The 14259-nt window shown below is 45.3% G+C and overlaps 1 protein-coding gene across 2 annotated transcripts; it reads left to right on the top strand.

Moving 5' to 3' along the window:
• The first annotated feature begins 475 nt into the window (after nucleotides 1–475).
• Nucleotides 476–13028, top strand: LOC144096693 (uncharacterized). 2 transcript variants are annotated; one of them, XR_013306813.1, is made up of 3 exons: nucleotides 476–2900; nucleotides 3609–3942; nucleotides 9502–13028. XR_013306813.1 is itself a non-coding variant. In XM_077629533.1 (2 exons), exon 2 carries the CDS (start codon nucleotides 3937–3939, stop codon nucleotides 4792–4794), a length of 858 nt encoding a protein of 285 aa, XP_077485659.1. In that variant the 5' UTR covers nucleotides 476–2900; nucleotides 3609–3936; the 3' UTR covers nucleotides 4795–4959. The 2 variants fall into 2 exon arrangements, 1 of the variants encoding a protein (XP_077485659.1); XM_077629533.1 differs by lacking the exon at nucleotides 9502–13028 and having other exon boundaries at nucleotides 3609–4959.
• Nucleotides 13029–14259: the final 1231 nt, after the last annotated feature.

The raw sequence follows: 14259 nt of genomic DNA on the forward strand, positions 1-14259 counted from the left end.
TAGGAAAAGGACGGACTGAAATTAACGCAGAGATCTGCTGCGAGTTTTAACGATACTGTGAGTGTCCAGCACACGGTCCGTTCTTATTGGCATGACATATTTTTGCTTCTGATGAGTATTAGGCATGGCAGCCTGTCTGTTTTAGCTGTCTTTTTCTTGCCTTGAATTAAGTGAGCATTGTATATACTGGTTGGTTCTATACAGGTTGCCACACTCATTAAATTTGGTCTGGTGCATATGAATAGGCACAGCTACGCTCAAAAGTATTTTCTGTGGAATAAGCCGTTGTCATAGTAATGTGCAGAATTCATGCACTTTCAGTATACTGATGCGAGGTGCCACGCCACCCCAGTGTGGCATCAAAATCTGTATATCTTGCTCTCAGGCCTCGTCAATCTTGTAGGCTATTGCAGAAACAAACAAACAGAGGTTAGTTTCCCTGCGGTTTGAGCTGTAATGACGAGGTCGTAAAAAGCTGTTACTTTTTGTGGAAATCGCTTGGTGCTTGTCCTGTGGCATTGCTGCTATCGAAAGGGATGCCAGTGTGTGCCTTCATTGGAAAGGCAGTAAAAGGCAGTAATGAGCAAACCAACCTTTGTCAGCCCTCTTGTTCAAGGGTTCCTTCTTGAAAGCCTGAAATATTCTTTTGCAGTACAATGAGCAGTGTATGGAGCCCCTGAAAGCATGCAGAGTGTTCCATTTAGAAATTTTCCAGAATTTTCTCAAAGTAGAGTTGTTTGTTTCTTCTGTGAAAGCACATGTAATGTCAGCACATATGGCCACCACTCTTATGAACCATTAAAAGAAAGCAAAAACTTGTGAGCATAATTTTAACAAACTTCCAAATCTAAGACTCCGGATCACCCAGGCACTATTCATCTAGTGGGAAGGGAGAAAGCTGCTAAAATTCCTGCACAGATTTCTAGTTGAAATGTGCCAGCATCTGTGGGTCCGTTATGGCCAGGGATTCCATTGTGATGAAACCGATACACAAGAGTTAAGCGAGCCACGTCCCATCAAGAATGCTGCATCTGGGGCAGCATTCCACAGCTGGAGGTGTCACAAGGGAGTGTGGAAGAGGTCGTCTTGTTAATGCTCTCACTCTTGTTGTAGCTTAAGCTGCTGTTCATCTATTTTTTCTGTCATTAATGTTTCTCAACGGTGCCACATCACGTCATGCGCCTTTTGAGTGTCTGAAGTGTGACAAGAGCATCTCCACCGCAGCCGTGGCCTCGTGCTTGAGTGCTCGCCTCGGCTATGGGAGGTCGTGGGTACGATTCCCGCGGCCTCCGGTCCACCAGCCAATTAATTCAATGGGAACAGGCGGTCCCCCGGCCTAGTGCTCGGCTCTCGAGGGGTGCACTGCGTGGGAAGGATAGCCTGCGCCTCAAAATTCCCGTCAAATGCGGGCACAAAAACGTCTCCACGTGGTTAAAACCCACAGTCCAAAGCTCTTGCCTTGTGCGTCTCCACGTGGTTAAAACCCGCAGTCCAAAACTCTCGCCTTGTGCCAGTTACAAAACTTACAACATTCACTTCTCTAGCCTCAAGAGAGATGTGCCATAGCTCTCTCCGCTCACAAACCCCCTTCGATTAAAGTGCAGCGGTATTTGCTTGCTACCGTTGTGGCTGGCTCACACGCATCGGCAGGTGTGCATGACGGGTTAAAAAAAAAAAGATGGGCTTCTACCGCACGAGGTGGATTTAGGGTTGCTCGACGGCGGAACTTATCTCTGATCCATCAAGGCAACGGTTTGGTCAAAGACCCTTCTCCCAAGCATCTCACCCTAGGTGAGCCGAGCGCCATGGCGGGGAAATATTAAAACCAGTTGGTACCCGGCAGCACTGGGAATCGAACACAGCACCTCCCGAATGTGAGGCGGATGCTCTACCACAAGGCCGCGCTTTGATGCTATGATCTTCGCCAAAAGGCTGAGCAATGAAAAGCCGAAAGATTGTCGTTCGGCAGCTTACAAAGTCAAGCTGTCATGTTTTTTCCTGAACACAGTTATGGCTCAGGCTAATTGTACCATTCTACATGATTTTTCCCTCATTCATTGAGCACCACCGGTGTGCTGTGCGATCTCAGTGCACGCTTAAGAAAGATCCCCAGGTGGCTGAAATCTGGACACCTCCACTACGGCAACTCTTTCTTCTGTGCGCCGCGAGAGATTTGGGGAGGCAAAGCCGCTTGGATAGTGAGAATTACTCGCCCACATTCAACAGTACTAATATAGGACTGACGCGCCTGACAGAGTTCCTGACAGAGACGCACCAAAAAAAAAAGAGGAAAACAGGGAGCACGGTAATAAAGTAGATAAAAAATGGCGAATAATAAATGGCGTCGGCAACCAGCTGAAAGAACATGGGCTGGGAATGAGGGGGACACATAGGTATTTGGCTTTTCCCATAGCCGCCTTTGTCTCTTCGACTCAGGCAGCTGGAATGCGCGTTTTGACATGGGTGGGTAGCAGGTGCTCGTCACGTGCAAAGTCAGTTTAGAAGAAAAACTTGACGGTTCTGCTCATCGGGCCTTTCCCCTTTGACGTCACGCTGTTTACCCCAGGGATAGGTCTCTCCCCGCTGTAAAGAAAGTGACAATGCTTTGGTTTACACAACCGATTTCGTCGGAAGGTAAAGCAAAATTCCAAAAAAAAGGAATTCTTTCGCGATGTTTAGTTTCCGGGAGGCGTCTTGGGACAAAAGGGAAAGCACGTGAGCCTTGCACGTGATCCCGAATCCTTGACGCTGTTTTTATGCTAGGTTGTTCGCTGGCGTACTATAAATACAGTACCATCCAGATGCTGAACACCATTCGTCCTCACCCAGCAACTGCAGCCTCACCTTTCTGCCAGAAGCAACTGATGTACCACTCCGTCGAGAGAGTCATCGCGAAAACGGTAAGTTTTTAACTTTTTTGTTTGAATATTGTAACATTAAAACCTTTTTTATATTTGTAACGCACTGCTGGGTACATTTAGTCATTACCTGTGGTTTGACTTTGGTATGTGCAGCCATATACTTCATCAGAAAAATAAAGTGCATTTATTCCATCTGCAGCACTAAGTTTGAAACCTAAGTAATGGTCTTTCAGAGATTGTTGAAAAGGTACCCTGGAAAACTCGCTCCATTTAAAATAACGGCAACGCAAGAACAAAAAATAATTACGCATTGTATTAGATTATCTGCTTTAAGTGTGGATGATTCATCTATCACCGAACACACAGACATGTTAAGGACAGTATGCATATGGTAGGGAATAAAACAACATTGAGGGTCACTTATATTTACTCCACTCACGCATCATTTAGTCTAATAGTTGTGTCTGTTTTCACCCGGTTTGGGAACGAGGTGCAAACTGCATTCCCATATTCAAATGCACTTGCTCCACTTTGCACCGGACTAGTCCCGAGCAAGACAACATCGTATCATTCACAAAAATGTACAAGTTCATGTACATATCGTTTTCTGTAATGTTGTTATAAAAATGTTTGTTGCGCTTCTGTTATGGGTCACAACATTTTCGCGCAGTATTGCGTGCCGGCATCGGTGGGCTTTGCGGCTGTGCCACTGCACGGACCGCTAATCCGCTTACCTTCGTCATGCAGGTCTTTGCTCAAATCATCGCCTTCGCTTTCCTGCCAGTCTTGACGCCCAGACCACCTGGCATCGTTCCAGGCATCTGGACGCCACACCAAGAAGGCGAAATTTGTGCTCGTCACCCGGTCGCCACCGACACTTGGGAGCCCCTGGCAACGCCACCTCTCGAAAACTGGACCAAACAAGCGGCGTCGGCGGCCCCATCGTCACCGACAGCACCGTTTGCGTCAGCTATAAAACGGCGACACCCACCTTCGGCACACTGTGGGCTTTGCGGCTGTGCCAAGGCGGATTGGCTGTGCCACTGCACGGACCGCTAATCCGCTTACCTTCGTCATGCAGGTCGGTGTTCCATATACTCTTTTTGCTAAGAAATCTAGTAATTATTGTCTGGTGCAGCTGCCGAGCCCACAGGGCTGCTTCTGCCTTGCTGTTGAATGTGTCAATGTGATTCGTGCTTTACTATTACTATCGGGCGATGTTGAAACAAATCCGGGACCACCTAATACTGATGCTGTTTTGGCCGAACTGCAAAAGTTGAGCGCTGGTCAGAGAAAACTTATTTCTGAAGTCCAAGGCCTGAAAAATCAACTAGTAACAACAGATAAAACAATATCTGCCCTAAGCGAACGAATTGCGAATATTGAAACCCAATTTGAGGTAATTAGTAGCCTGCGAACAGAAATCGAAACACTTCAAACCAGCACTGCTAGAACGACCCACCAGCTTTCCGAGATAGACACACGTCTGGATGATCTTGAGAACCGCTCAAGAAGAAACAATCTAGTATTCTATGGACTTCCCGACCCAAATGAGAAAGAATCATATGACCAATCAGAAAAAATAATAATCCAGCACTGCCTTGATAGCTTGAACCTCGCAATCGACCCTAAAGACATAGAGCGCGCACACCGCCTTGGCCGTCACAGCATTGACCGCCAAAGACCTATAATAGTGAAGCTGTCTGCATTCAAAACCAAAGGCGTCATTCTTTCGAATGGCCCTAAGCTTAAAAATACAGATTTCAGTATCGGCGAAGATTTTTCTCGGCCCGTCCGAAATGCCCGAAAACACCTTGTGGCTTTCGCCAGAACCAAGTCAGGACCCTTTTCCCTTCGATACAAAACGCTGCACATGGGACCAAAACGTTATATGTTTGACCAAGACACACAGACCGTGAAAGAAATCGCATAGGAATCATGTCGCCGTCGGATTGCGCGCAAGCAACCACAGGCTACCCGTCGAGTTAATCTTTCTTTTTCCATAATCTACACCAATATACGCAGTTTCCTTCCAAAGCGCGAAGCCTTGTCTAATCTCCTGTCATCTTCAGGCAGCAACATATTAATCTTAACTGAATCGTGGCTGACAAGCGACGTGACAGATAATGAAATTCTGGATGAATTGCCAAATTTCAATGTTTACCGCAATGATCGTCAAGGCACACGCGGAGGAGGTGTTCTTATTGCCATTAACAACCAAATATCTTGTTCTCATGTTAACATTAGTTCAGATCTAGAAATATTGTGGTTAAAATGTCGCGCTCCACCGGAAACAGTTCTACTTGGCGTCTGCTACAGGGCCCCCAACAGCAACCCAGGATTCGCGCTTAACCTGAACGATGCACAAGTCCAAATTACTAAAAAACACCCTGGTACGCAAATTGTTCTCTTAGGCGATTTTAACTACCCTGGCATCGATTGGCAAAACGTAGGACCACTAACCACCGGTAACCCTGAAGCAAGAGAATTCGTAGATGTATGCTTAAACTTTAACCTGACGCAAATGGTGCTTGAACCGACACGCGTCGCTCACGGATCTTCAAATATTCTGGACTTAATACTGACCAACAACCCTGAAAGTTTATGATCGATTACTTACCTGCGTGAAATCAGTGATCATAAGGTTATTCATGCCATGTTCAAGTTCTCCCCCACATCCCGCCAAACGTTCAAGAAAACCATCCGTATGTACGACAAAGGCAATTACGAAGAAATCAACAACGAGCTAGAAGCATTCCTGCCTTATTTTCAATCCACATTTCATCACCGGTCTGTCAATGATAATTGGTCGATTTTCAAAAAGAAGATCGAAGAACTGACAAACAAATTTATTCCCTCTATCAGCTTTCGAGCAAACCACCAAAAACCGTGGTTTTCACACAATCTTAAGAGATTAGAAAGAAGAAAAAAAACGACTTTATAGTGCAGCGAAACGGAGCCCAGACGCAGATGCATGGGATAGGTACTATCAGGCCGAGGACACGTATTATAGTGCAATTCGCTGCGCCAAACAAGCATTTTTCCAAACTGATCTACCAAAAATCCTAACGAATAACCCCAGGAGGTTTTGGGAAATAATAAATCCGCAAGCAACTCGCATCATCGCTCTAACGAATGCCGCAGGCGAGGATGTCAGTGATACTGAATGTGCCGAAATATTTAATCGCGCGTTTGTATCTGTTTTCACAAACGAAACTGCCTCACCATTGCCCACTCCGCCTACTCTAACACTGCCAGCAATGTCTCCCATCGAAATCACAGCGCAGGGTATCGAAAACCTTATCGAAAGAATTCAACTTTCGTCAGCCGCTGGAGTGGACGAAATGAACTCAAAAGTACTGAAAAACACAAAACACATTTCTGCCATTTATCTCTCATTACTGTTTCTGCAATCGCTGTCGACAGGAACTTTACCGGACGACTGGAAGGTGGGGAGGGTCATCCCGGCCCACAAATCAGGTCAAAAGGATTCTCCGCTAAATTATCGTCCCATCTCCTTGACCAGCGTGCCTTGCAAAATCATGGAACATGTCATCTATTCCCATATCATAAACTTTCTAGATTCAAACAGCTTCCTTGATCCGGCTCAACACGGGTTTCGTAGGGGGCTCTCCTGCGAAACCCAAGCAATCTTCACTCACGACGTGCATGCTAACCTTGACCGCAACTTGCAGACCGATGCGTTATTTTTAGCTTTTGCGAAGGCATTTGACAAGGTACCTCACCAGCGCCTAATACTAAAACTCGCCCTTTTAAATTTACACCCTAATATCCTGCAATGGATTAAAGAATTTCTTGCTAACCGATCTCAGTTCGTTTCTATTAACAACCACCGCTCAAGCGCTCCCCCTGTTAAATCTGGCGTCCCTCAGGGATCTGTGCTTGGCCCACTCTTGTTTCTAATATATATTAATGATCTAGCTTCACATGTGTCATGTAAAATTCGTATCTTCGCTGATGACTGCGTAATCTATCGCACTGTCACTAACATTTCTGATCAAATGGCCCTTCAAAACGACTTTAACAGCGTCCATAAATTGTGTGACCTCTGGCTAATGACGCTAAATGCTAACAAATGCAAACTCATTTCCTTTCATCGACAACACAACCCTCTTATTTTTTCCTATGCAGTTGCTAACTCGTTTATAGAAAGCGTCCAATCGTTTAGGTATCTTGGTGTCACCCTCTGCAGCGATCTTGCTTGGCGAACACACATTACCACAATCATCATCTGCTAACAGATCTCTAGGATTCATGAAACGTCATCTTCGTCATGCGCCGCAACACGTGAAGCTTCTGGCTTATAAAACCCTCATCAGACCCAAACTTGAGTATGCCAGCCCCATCTGGAGCCCACACCATGCATACCTAACAAATGCACTCGAATCAGTTCAGAACCGCGCCATTCGTTTCATTCACTCTGCATATTCATATACCACCAGCGTTCCAGCTCTGAAGAAGAATTCCGCTCTTGAAAGCCTCGCAGACCGCCGCCGCATTGCCAGCCTTTATTTGCTCCACAAGTTTTTCCATAGTTCTCTAAATCAACCACCCTACATTACTCATCCGAACCGCATATATCACCGCACTGCCCATCCGTTTCAGATCGCCCGCCCTGTGTCGCGTACTGCAACTTTTTCAGGTTCATTTTTTCTCCGAACTGTTGTGGACTGGAATGGCCTCCCCACCGATATCGCTGCCATCACACACCTGTCTGCATTTTCAGATACGCTAAGCAATTATTTCAAAGAAATGACTTGTACTTGTTGATCAACATATTAACCCACCCCTTATGTTATACCCCCTGAAGGGGGTCTTTAAGGTGAATAAAGTGAAGTGAAGTGAAGTGATATTAGTAAGTCGCACCGACCTTAGTATATCGAATTTAGTATTATACCCCTGCTACACCGGCGCTTCGAATGCCTTCCAACCTAATGTCATTCGACTCGACAGCCGAACTTACGCTGCTACATGAATTTTCTCAACGGCATTCGGTTCGGATGACATTCGAGTCGACGGAGCTCGGCGGAGACATTCCAGATTTTGGAATGCCGTCGAAACGCGAACGCAGCCCGAACCGACAATAGGCGTTGCCGCCGCCATCGCTTCGCTGTGGCTGCTCATTTTGATACCTGCTGCTCGCTTTTTCCTGCTCTTTGCTTAGCAAATAGCTCGTGTTCTGTCTACGTAAGTGCTTGAAGATAATAGTGCACCAAAGAACATTTACCGCGTGAGCATGAAATTTCTCCAGCAGTGTGCCGATGAGGACGCTGCGTACGAACAGGTAGCGCTCGTTTGCATGACTTAAAACACAATCTGCGCTTTAGTTCTATTAAATAATCTCATCTTTTTTGTACTGGTTGTACCCGTGGCTTGTTAAGGGAGTGCGACAATCTGTGGGAGGAAGCGCCGATACGATCGCTCGCCTGAGAAACACGTGACAGCTGGGCTACTTACATCGTGTACGATCGGCGCTTGTCGCTAAATGTCCCGACTTCGTCCGACGCGATCAGTAGCTTATTTTAAACTGCTTTATTCAGAAGTATGATTGGGGACTGTTCGCGGTAATTGAAAAGGCATAACTTGTTATCCACAAAGTAGCAACGGCGACGACTGCTGCTGGTCGTAAAGCAGTGCTCGGCGGTTTGGGTCACACCGGCGCTTCCCGTTCATCGTATGCGCGCCCTGCGATGTGAGCAATAGTTGATTTGAGGTCACTGTTGTCAAAACTACACTCGTCGATCATTTGCGTTCGCTCAAACTTGTGAATTCGCTGTTCACAACCGCCGAATTCGAAGACGTAACCCTGCGGACTCGCTAGGCCTAGTCGTCGCGGAAGGGAAGGGAGTCACCGTCGATTAAAATTAATTTGGCAAGCGCTTATAGCTGGTGAGTGTTCGAGTGTGCACATGTGAAATATACCCTTCCTTTCGCTTATTAACAATATGGATAAGGTAGAAGGGCGAATATATTCACACCGTCGCCTCATCAGCGTGTTCTCGCTCAGCCGCCGGCCTGCCGAGGACATGAAGGCTGACAGTCCGCCGGTCGGATTCGTCGGTGTCGTTGGCCTCAAAAACTTGTCCCACTACAGTCATATATGCTGCTGTTGACCGTGATAGTGTCGTTGTCGCACTAGTGTGACCACCGCCGCCGTCGTCATCGTACACTGAAAACGAGCTGAGGAAATTTGAAATGCGTTTGGAAAGTGTCGTGTAGCGCCGCGGAAGTCCGTCGAGTCCGAATGCCATTCCAAGTTGCGAATGTCATTCGACTCAGGTGTCATTCGAACGTGCCCGTGTAGCACAGGTATTAGCCTTTCTCGCGATTGCCAAGGACAATTTGTATTAGCGTTTGTCGTGATGACGCTCTGCCGCCTTCATATTAACAGCAGCAATTTTTTTGTTTCTTAGAGATAACATGCCAATTTTTCTCGTAATAAGGTGCACGTGCGTTTGCGGATCTTATAAACCTAATAAGTACCACGACAAATACAATCCTGAGACTCAGTTTCAGTTTCCCTACTTTTGGTTTCACCCCCGCCCCTCCCGCTATCTTCAGATAAATGAAATCGTTTCCTAAAGTATTGACAAAATGTCTCCATTTGTCTTTCATTTAGCGCAAAGGATACCTGATCCATTGGAAAGGGTACTCCAAATGGCATTGTACCCTGGAGCCTAAGAGGAATCTCAACGAGGCCTGTCTGCGCGAGTTCACATCCCCAAGGAAGCCACCGAATCGACGCCTCCAGTCTGCCTCTGAAGAGATCGTGTACGAAATTCAAAAAAAGCTGTCCAACTGCCGTCGATCAAGCGGGCTCCTGAAGGTGAAACTTGACCAGGACATTTGTCGATGGGCTTTTCACGGGAAAGGCCAACCATTAGAAAAAAAAATGGCTACTCTGTGAGGAACAAGACTTTTCCAGGCTCCAACTTCCGTCTGCATGGTCGATACGGGAAACGAAACTTGGGAGCACGGTGGCGATTGAGTTTCCAATCAGAATTAAGGGTGGGGTAACACTTCAGAAGTCCTGCAAGAGGTTTCCTTGCGGATTTCCTCGTGAGACCTTGCAGGTTTTTATCGTGACCAAGATCATTGCTGGCGCATCGTAATACAGTGATAAGTGTTTATTCCCATGGAGTTCTACTTTTGTTCTATTTGTTTTGATTTCGCGTTATTTTGGCTTGTTTTGTGCAACGTGTCACCTGTTTAGCTCACTGAGTGTTACTGTCTCTATTCCACTGCTATGACTTCTTGTTCGTCAAATTTTCTAGTTTTTATTTAGTTTGTTGTTTATAGCTCCACGAAATGGCCACGCCAGATAACCATATAATCTTGTCTGCTACCTTTGACAGTTGCAGTGTCACATTCACGCTGAACAATGAGACAGCTATAAATACAAGACAAGAGAAGGACCTTCTTCGAAAGACATACTTTGAAACTGTGCAATCATTTTTGCCCCCGAATGTAAGGCTTCCCATTATGGGTAAATATTTTGAAGACCGGTTTACGTCACTGTGCAATATTGCGGATAGGCGCTACAGGAATTTGACAGGCCGTGCGAAAGCGTCCTTCTTAAAAATAAAAGGTTCATAAAGATTCACTTCGAGTCTCAATCTAGCCCACCTGAAACGAATACCGGAGAATCCATAGAGAACATCATAATTTGTGCTCTGCAAAAAGAACTCGAAAGAGTAGGAACAGTTTCAGAAAAGGCCATAAATGAGCTCAGAGACACCGTCTCTGCCTATAAGGCTAAGCTTCTTAACCTAGAGCAGGAAAATGAAAAGCTGAAATCCGAAAAAACTACAATGCTACTGAACAAAGGAATAATGGTCGGCGAGGGGTGCAAAAAAAAAAAAAAACAGCGAAGGAAGCTTAATGCCGCTGGATATTCCATCGCGCAAGCACTTGACGCTGTACTAGAGAGCTACGGCTTAGATGTATGCCAGCTTCTCGTAACTGACTTAAGAGGCCTGCTGCATAAAGTAACATTCAAGGAAAATGGAGAAATTATTTGTAATTGCGGTGTAAAAAGAGGTTTCTGCAGCAATGGTCAAGTTAACTATAATGCCCTTTCTTCTCCAAACAAACAAAGCTTGCGAGAAGTTGCAGCCCTCTTGGACGTACATTTTGTCAGTAACGTTTTCTGGGAGCACCTCTCCGCGAGCGTCCCTAATCTGCCTACCATAAGGCTAATAAATTCTTACAGGGAGCACCTAGATAGCAGGATAACTGTCTTCAAGACACCAGGTACCTCACCTGGCGCTCAGGTTTCATTTGAGGAAGACTTGGCGTTAGCTGCGCAAGAGCTAGCTAAAGATGTAGGCATAAGTGTGACAGAGATCTCCAGCGAGGCACTCCTTGTAAAAATAGAGGGTGATGGCTGCGTTGTGAGTAGACGCACGACCTGGACAACATTATCATTCGTCATCATTTGCAAAACGCGGCAGCTACAAAGCCATAACCTTCATCGCCTTCTCGGTGTGGCGGAGATCTCAGAGGGTTATTTTGAAATAAGAGAGGCTTTTCGGGATTTGATAAAAGAAATTAATGTTGTCGCACGAAGGGGTAGCATATCTGTAGGGGACCACGAGATTCCGATTCGCATCTGTCTAGGGTCAGATTTGAAATTTTTGCTTGTTGTTCAGGGTCTGCAGTCTGCTACATAACACTATCTTTGTCCATTTTGTCGAGCAAACACACAGACAAGGTGCTCAGCTCTGACAAGTAACAGGAGCTTTAATGAGCCTCCTTTGATCCGCACTCTTGAGAACATGAAAGCTGATTGCTGCGCAGAGGCGAACGGGATGAAAAACGTGCCATTGTTTAACTTCGACTCTGATTTAATAATTCCTGATGTATTGCACATGAAGTTAAGAATAGTTAACCGCCTTGTAGATGGATTGCTTTCGGAAGCAGAAGACAGAGATTACCGTGAAAAAGTCCGCAACCCACGTTGTATGACCATACATGTTCAGGACATCGTTGACGCCATAAATAACTGTGGGATTAAATTTCACGTCTGGGAAGCCAATGAAGGAAACAAGGGAAAAACATTCACGTCGGTATCGGGGGGCGATTGTGAGCGCCTGCTGAAGGCTTTGCCTGAAAAACTGGCCGGGAAATTGCACCCTCAAACAGAGGAAAAAACTTCGCTCCTTTGGAAGCTTATGCGGAAAATTTTGTACTACCTGGAAAATGATGTTGAAGGTCACAGCATAGAAAGAGAAACCTCAGAATTCTTTCACACATTCTTAGATTTAGGAGCCCAAGGTTGCAAAGGCTATGGTGGCGATAGAGTTACGCCGTACATTCATATTCTCGCGCACCACGCTTTCGCAAAGCACGAAAGGTTCAAGTGCCTTGGTTGGTTTTCAAGCCAAGGGTTAGAGAAAAAAAACGACGTGCTAAAGCCATGGGAAGTCTAACAAGTGGAACGCAGCCGCTGACGCTCTCAAGCTGGCGAAAAGGCTTGAAGTGAGTGAGAATATCAGACTTAGCCGTGCATATAAAAAGCGGGACCAAGAGTATTGGTTTGAGGGACTTATACAAGAGACACGGGCGAAGAGGCTACGCTGTGCAGAAGAAAAAGTGAGCGAAGGAAACTGTCTACAAAATGCGGACGACATGGATGCAGGAGAATTGCGCACGGAGCTTCGGGCTATGGGAATGTCGACGAAAGTCAAATCAATAGAAAAACTTCGCAACCTTGCAAGGAAAGAAAGAGAAAAGCAATGATTGTAGCCATAGGAGGAGATAACAGTTATGTGGTGAGATGTGCCTTTTAGTTTTGCGTGTTTCCTCCTATATTTATAGTGCTGTGTTGTACCTCTAGTTTAGAAAGTGCATCACTGCTTGAAGATGAAGAGTACTGTTCCTGATTCCTTATGTAACTTGCCCCTAAAGGAGTGTTCGGTGTGTACTAAAAATAGTGTATTTGTATTATGTGACTGTTTACCTGCCATATATGCCCTGAGCAATTTTTTTGGTGTAATATAAATGTGATCTGTGTGTTTTGTAAGTATTGCCGTTGTCACTTTTAAAATGATATTTTGGCTTGTCTTTTGCATAAGAAAATTCTTTTATGTAAACAAACCATGGATAACCGATTTATAACGCAATCAGTACAGCTAGAAAAAGTACTTGGGGGGGGGGGGGGGGGGGTGCTTTGAAAATGAACATGCACACACGCCTTTAAGTTCTGCGGGGCAGCAGGAAAAAATTTTGCAGCGAATTTAAGAAAATTGATTGGGCGTATCGGACGTAGATCATATGATACTGGCATCAAGTGCACAATGCGCACAAACAGGCTTGAGAAAAGTGACGACAGCATTACTACGCACATTAAATGCCATCATTTATGTTCATTTGTATGTCCTTCTTTCCTGACTCATTTTGTTTGGCATCCGATTAAAAGTTTGCCTTGTTCTTTATTCTTTTCGCAAAGTATTGCTTCTTTTGTATGCCATGTTGCTGTGAAGTGTGTTTAGTTATATTCATATTCGTTACGTTTGGAGTGCATCGTTCTGGTTCTACATGTAACATGAACACAAGGTAATGACGCTATGTGATTCTGACTGTACACATTTTGTTTCCAAATGTTGTATAAAAAGTGCATAATAAAATATTTTATGTCGGCACTATAACCCTTGTCCTTGCCTTTTTGCCGGGAAGTTATAACCCCTTCCGCACCAGCTATCAGATAGTGTGACAAGTGCAAGTTTATTGAGAGCGACGCCATGAAAATAAACCTATTACATTTGCTCGATTTCCTCCTCAAAGGTGCAAAAGAGAAAAGAAATGTAACCTCCAGTGCTTCGAATAATACTGTAAACGTAACAGATTACTTCCCATGAGTGTTATCGTTACGAAGGCTTCCCCTTCATTCATGGTATTTTGCTGACATTGTGCTTTCCGCTACGTGCTATAATGACATCCCTGCCTATTTGATATTCTTATTACCTTTGTAACATAGAATGCAATTCGTGACTTATTTTATTTGTATACATTCCTTTTTAGCGTCTGGTTATTTTTGTTGCGCTCTACCTCTCTATTACAATTGTATTTGGTTTGATTTACCAAACGCTGCTGCTTCCAAAGTAAGCGATAGTATTGTTCAGTGCAGTATAATTAGTTTTTCACGTGACCACAGAAATCAAAGCTGCTGCAGGCAGAGTAACCTGGGAACTGGGAAAAGCTACAATGAAATAATACAAATTCGTTCCATTACGGGCTATGAGGGACAGGGCACTGGAGTGCTTCGAACTAATTCGACCCCCCGGGGGTAAACAGCCGGAGCGTTGTTGCATTTCGCGTACGCTGAAATGTGGGCATAGCGGCTGGGTCCTGAGCCGGCCTTACATCACCCGGCACC

This window comes from Amblyomma americanum, chromosome 7 (genome assembly GCF_052857255.1).
Source record: "Amblyomma americanum isolate KBUSLIRL-KWMA chromosome 7, ASM5285725v1, whole genome shotgun sequence".
In the NCBI taxonomy this organism is placed as follows: domain Eukaryota; kingdom Metazoa; phylum Arthropoda; class Arachnida; order Ixodida; family Ixodidae; genus Amblyomma; species Amblyomma americanum.